This window comes from Cynara cardunculus, assembly GCF_001531365.2.
Source record: "Cynara cardunculus var. scolymus isolate 2C chromosome LG 4, CcrdV1, whole genome shotgun sequence".
Lineage (NCBI taxonomy): Eukaryota > Viridiplantae > Streptophyta > Magnoliopsida > Asterales > Asteraceae > Cynara > Cynara cardunculus.
Genome location: NC_037531.1, coordinates 12,102,558 through 12,111,869, shown reverse-complemented (window position 1 = coordinate 12,111,869; position 9,312 = coordinate 12,102,558). Strand labels below are relative to the sequence as shown.

The following is a 9,312-nucleotide window of genomic DNA, read 5'->3' as shown; positions in this document are numbered from 1 at the left end:
AAAATTAATATTAATCTGGGATATAATTAAAAAAAAGTCAAAAAAACTCCTAAACTTATTGAAACTCTACCTAGAACAATGTTTCCATGAGCTAACTAATAAGTTACTTTCTGTTCTTGCCATCTATAATAAAATTAAGAAATAAGTTAATTTAGGTTGATCAAACATGGTCTCGGAGAAACTTTTAACGATATTCACTGTGATACCCAGATATATACATATAAGATGCACAATGTGATATCCTTTGTAAAACAATGAAAATAACGAAAATGCACATTATGATACATTTCATAAACACAAAGAAAATACATTGTGATACATATGAAAACATTATGAACGTTATCACTTTGATTCACAAACGTCTTTAAAATACGATTAGGTAACTAATTTTAATTAAATATACTCTTCCAAAAAATTTAATTAAATATTTTGATTAGTTGTTAAAAATATAATTACTATATTACTCTTTTAGCTTATTTAATAAATATTATTAAATATCTCAAACGAGTGATTCACATTGAATCTTACGATTACCACAAACTAATCAGTTATCCCTTGAATGAGCCCCTATGTGTGTGTGTGTGTGTGTATATATATATATATATATATATATATATATATATATATATAAAAGTAGGGGCAAGTTCAAATGAAACCGAGTTTCGGTTGTGAATTAGGGGACAAAGGAGAGCTTGGCACGTGTCCTCTACGTCCACAGGTTATTCATCATGAATAATGATGAATGTGTATTATTAATCATGAATAATGAATCAATTTAATACGGATCATAATTGTGTGTTATTCATCATGAATGTTGTGCTATTCACCATGAATGCAATATTATTCATCATGAATAGTTCACGAAGTTCACATTCGTTATTTATACTGAATGTGGATACCGGAGACGTATGTCACGCTCTCTCTTGTCTCTCCATTCACCGTCGAAAATTGGTTTGCGATTGGACTTTTCTCCATATACGTATATATAATATTAATAATATAATATATTGTTATTAAATTTTAATGAAAAGTTAGATAAAATAATTTAAAGACTAGAATATCCCTAGCTTAACAGACTATTTAAACGAAGTTAGTATAAAGGACCCAAAAAAAAACAAATTATAAACTATAAGAACGAAAAAGAAAATAGTTTTCAACGACTAGAGATACAAATCGTTATAACCATCAAACTATAGGGACTAAAATTGTAGTTTACTTTATATAATATAGAGTAAACTACAATTTTAGTCTGTGTGGTTTCTTGATTGTAATGATTTTCGTTCCCATAATTTTGAAATTACAGGTTAGCATCATAATTTACAAATACGTCCATAATTAGTCCTTCATCCTAACGCTCATCCATTCCCTCGGTTAAGTACAAGGACAAAACCGTCATTTCCCTGTTTTCTCGTTTCAACTTTTTTTAATTAACTTGCTTTCTTTTCAAACTATTTTTAATTAAAATAATCAATTCTTTTTTATTATTTTACTATTTTTAAGAATTTAAATTTATTTATTTTATTTTTTGTATTTTTTTCGTTTCTTCAGTGAAACTTCATCATCTCTCCGACAATAAATCACCATTTTGGCGAAGCCATGGAACCTCACTTCCTACACTGCTTCGATTACCCTCTCCCTACCCCATTGCTAGGCATGGCAACAGGGCGGGGATGGGGCGGGTTTTGTAATCCCCGGCCCCGGTTTGTAGTAACGTCCCCCGGCCCCGGTCCCCGGTCAAATATCTAGCAATCTTCAATCAAAACCCGGTCAAACCCCATAAATAGTTTCCTTTAGTTTGATTCTATCGGGGATCCTCGGCCCCGGTTTGAGTAACATCCTTCGTCCCTGGTTTGAGTCTACCGGGGATCCCCGACCCCAGGACCCGTTTTAATAGGGAATCCCCGTTCGGGTCGAGTAAACCGGATTCCCCACCGGGTCGGGGCAAAATCACCATCCCTACCCATTGCTCTGATGACCCTTCTCCCCCACACCCTTTACCGGGAAGAACAAACATAAACCCAAACCTAGGACCGTCCCTGGGGGAGGGCGAGTCGGGCGTACGCCCAGGGCCCATAAAAATTAGGGGCCCAATTTTTTTTAATATATATATAATAGTAGTTTAAAAAAATTAGTAAATAGAAGACAAAAAAAATTAGTATCTAATATGACAAGAAAAAAGTTTTATACTACATTAACTATTAAAGATCCAGATATGTATGAATTAAATATATTGAAGAAAAAAAAATACATAAATAGGTTTCTCTCGTTCATTATATAATATTATTTAAAGTTTTTCTAAGTTTTTTTAATCTAAAACCAATGTCTAAAACTACTTGTTTTGATAACTTTGATATAATCTCTATAATTTATCTCCCATCGATTCTGTTGATTGTTCTATTCTCATGTGAATTCTATTTTTATATTAGAGTATGATTGATTTTCTTGTTATTAGCTAAGAAAACCCTCATCTTTTAAAAAAATTACTAACTATATAAGACGGTACAACTTATATTTATATTTAGAATAATAAAACTATAATTGTTTTTAATAGTTGTTATTTATTATCTAATATTGAGTTTATAAATTTTATGTACTATTCTATCTCTAAATGAAGAATAAGATCTCAAACTATTACCAACATGAGTTTTTTAATTTATATAATCGATAGTTCCAGAAAAGTTTTTTATAACCTTAACTCTATATTCTTGAGTCTTCTTTTACGTAGGAAAGAATAAAAAGTAATGAGGGAAGAAAAATATTATGTTTTCGATATTTTTTTTAGGGAAAATAAAAGAAAAGGAAAGGAAAAAAGTTATATCAAAATTTATTTTTATTTCATTATTTTTCCTTTCTTTCTCTTCTTTATTAAAAACACAAATAAAAAGCTTTATTTTTCTTCTTTCCTTTTAAGCTTTTATTTTTCCTTTCCTTATTCTTTCTTTCCTTCCCAAATTCAAAAACATAATATAAAAGTTTAAAATGATATTAATCTTCTCAAATTCGAAAACATAATATAAAAGTTTAAATAGTGTTAATCTTCCCAAATTCGAAAAAATAAAATAAAAGTTTAAAATGATGTTAATCTTCCCAAATTCAAAAACATAAAATAAAAGTTTAAAATGGTGTTAATCTTCCCAAATCCGAAAACATAATATAAAAGTTTAAAATGGCGTTAATCTTCCCAAATTCGAAAACATAAATAAAAGTTTAAAATGACGTTAATCTTCCCAAATTCGAAAACATAATATAAAAGTTTAAAATAATGTTAAAAAAATTAACATGAACATGGAAAACCAACCTCTTTACATTGTTTTACATAGCGTCACTCGGAAATAAGAAGAATCCACTTTGTGACCCCAAATGATATCATTCTATGTACCAAAAGTATATCGTATGATGTTTTTGATGATGAAACAAATTACTGATATTACATAAAATTGTTCTAGTAGATAATATTAATTTGAAAATGAGTATTGATTGATTTTGCGTCCAGAAATACTCAAAAATATGATTTTATATGAATTCAATGTTATTTCTGATGATAAAAACAATATATTGAAAAAAATATCGTACTTATCGAGGGCCCCTTTTTTACATCTCGCTCAGGGCCTAAAAAATGTCAGGAACGGGCATGCCCAAACCTAAACCATAGTCTTTCAATTCCAATTGTAAAAATGCATTGTATCAAATTGATACAATTGAAATTTCCCCAAGTCAAACCTTATTGACTTTTCCCTAGGTTAAACCACGATTTTGCAAGCCTATGATTGATCTTAAAGGTGCATCTGTTTAGAAAAATTCTTGGGTCCGCCACTGTTTTATCTCAATTCTCAATCTCGATCTAAGACCTTCTGGAAACTATATTGAGAAGGAGAAGCATATAGGTTTTTGAACTGAACTCCAGGTAGGAGATGTGTGAAGACATTGTTGTTGGATTCTGAATTGGCCTCTAGGTTTGTGAATTGACCTTCAGAAGTCTAAACTGAGATTTTATGGTTGGTTGAGTTCGTGAAACGTTATCCTCGACGTGAGCGAACGAACAACCCAAAAACCTAGTAGATCCACAACTTCAAAGAAGCATAAGTGGTAGAGATCTCATGCTAATGAAAAACCCATTAGTCCAACTCTAGAACATCAGACAACACAAAAGTCGTTTGTCACCAACAAATAGTTCTAGAAAGATATGTGTTTAAAAGAGAGAACGATTATTACCTGATGAGTTGTAAATGACTTTACAAGAAAAAAAAATGCAAAAGTGGATTCTTATAAGAACTTCCACAGTAAATAAATATGAGCAAATAAGAAATGACATTTTTGCCCTCATACTTAATGGGAGGGAATAGATCGACAGTAGGACGAGGGACCAAATCCAACATAAATTAAATGAGCAGAGGCTTGCCATGTAATACATGAAGATAAATGATCATACCCGTAGTATTTCACAAACCAAAGGACCAAATTCATGATTTACTCACTCTAAAAGTTATGGGTGGAGTACGGTACCAAGTCTTTACCTTCAATACCGTGTACCAATTAATTATAATTGATATGCAAAATCTTATATCATATATCAACCAACTGTGTTGGTACCAAGTTCACATACTTAATATTATACTACCAAAATCTTACTGATATAATACTATGTATTAACCAAATTTACGTCATTAATATTATACTACCAACTGATTATAATTGATACCAATTAAGTATCGTACATATTTTAGTTTGGTAAAGACAGAGCCTACTATCTCGGTTGGGGATGCTGACCTCATCATCAAAAACCCCTCTTAAATCCAGTCACCGCCGGCGACCAACACCTAAACGAACTTCCGACACACGCAGCAATGGTTCTACGGTTAATCGGCCGCATCGGAAGAAGACCAGCATCCCTTTTCTCTACGCGCACTTTTTATCGTCCTATAACCCTAATTCAATATCCTTCCCCCCATCGATCTCCAGTTGAACACAACTATCCTCAACAATCGAGAGGATACGTATCAGAGATGCGAAAATCAGCTTTCGAGGACCGCATACGTAGACTCATCCGCAACGACATCCAATACGAACTCGATCGATCTCCTCTAACTCAGGTACTTAGGTTTCCCTGATTTTCCCCATTTCGTCTTCTCGTTTTCTGTTTGGTGTGCGAATTGCATCAATCCGCTCGTTCCAAATAATAGAACAATAAGAAACAAGCTACACTTTGATTTACGTAGTAGTGGTCTCTCAAACACAATATATTCATCAGCTGTGTCACATAAATGCATTTCATCAGCTGTGTCACTAAAATACATTTCATCAACACATATCACATACACATGGCATATAGCAGCAGTAGGCATATAGAAATTGGTGTTTTTATTTACTCTATGCCTCTTTGAGTATTTGTTATGATTTTGGTAAATTAGATTGATTCAAGTTAAATATGGCATATAGTATATATATTGTCATAGCAGCTGCGGTATTTGTTGATTGTTTCCACCATTTGCAGCAGCAAATCACATATGTACATAGCAGCAGGGCAGTAGCACGATTTATTTCATCAGCTGCTGGTTGCTTACACCATTTATTTCATCATCTATGTTCTACAACAAATGCACATACACACAACATATAGCAGCTTCATCATAGGTAACAGCAGTAGTAAACTGTAAGGTTAAGAAACATAAGAAACCAAACCCAATATATTCACCTGGAGGTGGGGTCTGGGGTGGGATATCCCTGTACTCATAGAGTGACTGTTACTGTGAAGACCCTCTCCTTGTGAAAAATGTATGAGAAGAAGAAAGCTTGCCCACAGTAGCAGCTGTAGTAGTAATGCAGTAACAGCGGTAAGGCATATTTTGCTCTCAATTCTAAAGTATTGGCAATAAGTCAGATGCTCAAATGTGAATGACTTGTAAATGAAGGTTAACGCTGTAACATGCTAATCTCCCATGTGTTTAAATTTGTCTTGCCTCTTGGGTAATTTAGTTGTTTTCACTCTAAGATCTTGACATGGCATGTTTGATTATTGTTTATTTGTGCATTTTTGTTTTAGTTATACGTAGTAGTCTAGTAGATTCCTTCACTTGGTTTGTATGTAAATGTTTCTTTTATATGTATCTATGAAATGACCATGAGGGGAGGCATTGCCATAGGAGCAATAGCAAAGCTACATAGTTTTTTAAAGTGTGGCGTAGCACAACAAGTGTGTGTGTGTATATAATATGTTTTAATATTTTGTATGTATATCGAACATGTAATATGTTCTATGTGGCAAGTGTGCGTACATATATGTTTGCTCAATGATATTGAACAATTTAAAATCATAAAAAAAAGAAAGTAATAAATTGATAAATAGATCTTACAGAAATTATAAAACTCAATGGTAAAATAAAATTTAAAAGAAGTTAAAAAGGTCAAAAAATTAAAGAAGAATGCGCATTGGCATGCGATCCCATGTCACACCAAGGCAGCACCACACCTTAAACAGACATCATGAGGGTTAATGGCACGTGGCAGACACGCCTTTTAGAACACTGTTTATAACAGACAAAATCAATACATCCTATTTTCAATATATCTTTTGGGATGTGCCCTCATCATTGAAAACATTTCTTAAATCCCATCATCGCACTTAAACATCACAAGGTGATGTTTAATCAGACTCATTCCTTGGTGAACTCCTGATAGTAATTATTTATGATCGGTTGTTTCCTGAAAGCACCTTGACTCATGTGAACTGGTTTATATTAGAAGTGTAGATTGTGGTTTACTTATTAGCATACTTTGTGTAGCTTGTTCCCAAGTTCAAATCTTTTGCAATTGATGAGAGACCTGGAGAGCAGTGGATTAGATTGAACAAGGCATTTGGAGACAATGAAGAGATAAAAGTAGAGGTGACTATGTTTCGAGTTTCTGCTCCTGATACAAAAGATATTACAGATAACAATCCGGAGCTTTTCATTTCAATGGTGGTTGACATCTTTAAGGATGAAGAAAGTGGTATTTTGGAGTTTGTGTGCAACGTGTGGCCTGAAAGTGTAGAGATAGAGAAAGTTTTCATGCATGACCAAGATGGAATGACCGGTAAACCTTACTTGGGTCCTCCGTTTAAGTAAGTTCCAATCTTCTTCGTAATTCTTATAGTTTGTACTTCCAATTCTAGGATCTATAGAAAGTTTGATGTTGATAATTGTGTGGGTTCTCTTATCGCCCGTCCATGATTTAGATGGAGAATGTTACCCGCTCCATTCCAAAATAAATGTCTACGATGAAAAGTCACACAAATTTAGAAATGTGTAATTATTACGCTTTTTAATTAACTAAATGACACTTTTACCTTTAATAATAGATGGAGTAAAGAATTTCTCCATCTCATAATTAAGGGTATAATTGGAAATTTGACATTTAATTTTGGAAAGGAGATACTTATCCTAGGTCAAACTAAAATAGGAACGTGGACACGTATTTTGAATAGAGGGAGTATTATCTTTATTAAAAATGTCGTATACATGAGCGTCGTTTTTCCAATTAGAGAATATATAAGAAGTCCACTGTTGGTCGTCTCATTTTTTGTATCAAGAAATGGAAGAGAGTGAAAGGTGCTTAGGTTGTTAGGAATATGGCTATTCCCTCTGAAAATTTAACAAACATTAGCAGCAGATAGGAAGAGAGCGAATACTTATTCTTACTACACAATAGCTTGGTCAAAACGTTATCTATTTATTTTGACTGCTTATTTAGTGTCATGATTCTAAACATATGGAAACAATCTCTCTACCCTCAATGGTAGATGTATGGTCTGTGTTATGTATGCACAAAAACGCTTCGGCCCGAAAAAGCCCAGGCTAAAAAGGCCCAATTGGGCCCATTTCACAGCCGAACCTGCCTTGTGCTTTTGAAGGCCCGAGTTCTTTTTGCTTACTAAAAGTGGGCCTTGTGCATCTCTAGTTCGCGTACATCATACCCTCGCTAGACCCTACTTGCGGGTGAGATAGTGGGGGACCTTTGGTTTGGTTTGGTTGGGTTTATTCTAAACATAGTTTTGATTTGCTCATTTTCAGTGATTTGGATGATGAGCTGCAGACTTCATTGTATGATTTCCTGGAGATGAGAGGTATAAACGATGAACTAGCTGTCTTCTTGCATAAATGTATGCAACACAAAAAGAAGAATGAATATATTCGTTGGATGGGAAGTGTCGAGTCTTTTGTAGCACGTAAACAGTAAGGGCAAACTCACTTTGCTTCCTGCTGCTGCTACTTAATACTTGCATCCTATGCCTATTGTTGCACTAAAAGTTGAGTGACTTCCCTCTAATTGTTTCTATTTATCATCTGAGACTCATTTTGTAGAATTTATGGTCACTACTAGAAACTCTGACCTATGCTTCAATACATGGCTTTAGTTTCCATTCCTGCTGCTTCTGGAATAGAGTAATCCTATCCTCTTTTACTTTGAAAACATTATTTTAAATTTGGAGTAAATGCCATAAATGTGTTTGTTTTAAATAGTTTCAAAACTATGCTTATTTTCAGTAATAAGGAGTTTTTGAAAAAGTTAAACCCTTTTGATTTATAATAAGTTGATAAGTGCTTTTGTAGAAAAACATAAGTTGTTTCATTATGCTTAGACTACTCGCTAAATCGTTGTAGCGTCTTCCAAGTTTCTCTCTAGCTTGTTTTGACTTGATAAAGGCGTTTGTACGTACTTGGAGTAGACTGAATTCTAAATATAAAGACCAAGTTCGCGTTGGTTTGGTCTTTTCATGCATGGACATTAAAACACCGATTACAATCTCATTCAGTGAATACAAGAACCTATTCTATTAAGGGGTTGTTTGTTTATCTCTTAATAGTTCCTTTAAGATGCAACCTCTGAATCGTTAAGAGGTGAATCTTGTTTGGCAAAAAAAAAGTTTGCCTCTTAATGGTTCCAATACCCTCTGAATGATTTTGTATCCTGGAACTCCCTTAACCATTAAGAGCCTTGATTTCATTATACACAGTTACCAAACAATTATATTTCATTTTGTACTATATCATGAGAGTCTCTTAATTATTCTGACCACTTAATCGTTTTGTACCAAACCAATCAGCAATTGCCAAACAGCCCCTAAGTGTTTGATTAGATAGGTGCTATCAGCAAATCCAAAACAACCTTATAGTTCTCGAGGAGCTTTACCTTCCAATTCCGTTCCTACGTGATCGCGATAGTTGCTTCTGCTAGATCGGATGAGCAGAAAGATATACCGAATCAATGTAACCATTCTTAAGTTGCTCCTATAGAATATTTCTTTACTGTCAGATCAACGTCGACTTGACGAGC

At 33.6% G+C, this 9,312-nt stretch overlaps 1 protein-coding gene across 1 annotated transcript; it reads left to right on the top strand.

Annotated features, from left to right (window-relative positions):
- Window positions 1-4,741: 4,741 nt before the first annotated feature.
- On the top strand, window positions 4,742-8,441 carry LOC112511308 (uncharacterized protein At2g39795, mitochondrial). The gene is made up of 3 exons (XM_025116888.1): window positions 4,742-5,090; window positions 6,780-7,099; window positions 8,049-8,441. Exons 1-3 carry the CDS (start codon window positions 4,845-4,847, stop codon window positions 8,212-8,214), a joined length of 732 nt encoding a protein of 243 aa, XP_024972656.1. The 5' UTR covers window positions 4,742-4,844; the 3' UTR covers window positions 8,215-8,441.
- The last annotated feature ends 871 nt before the right edge of the window (window positions 8,442-9,312 follow it).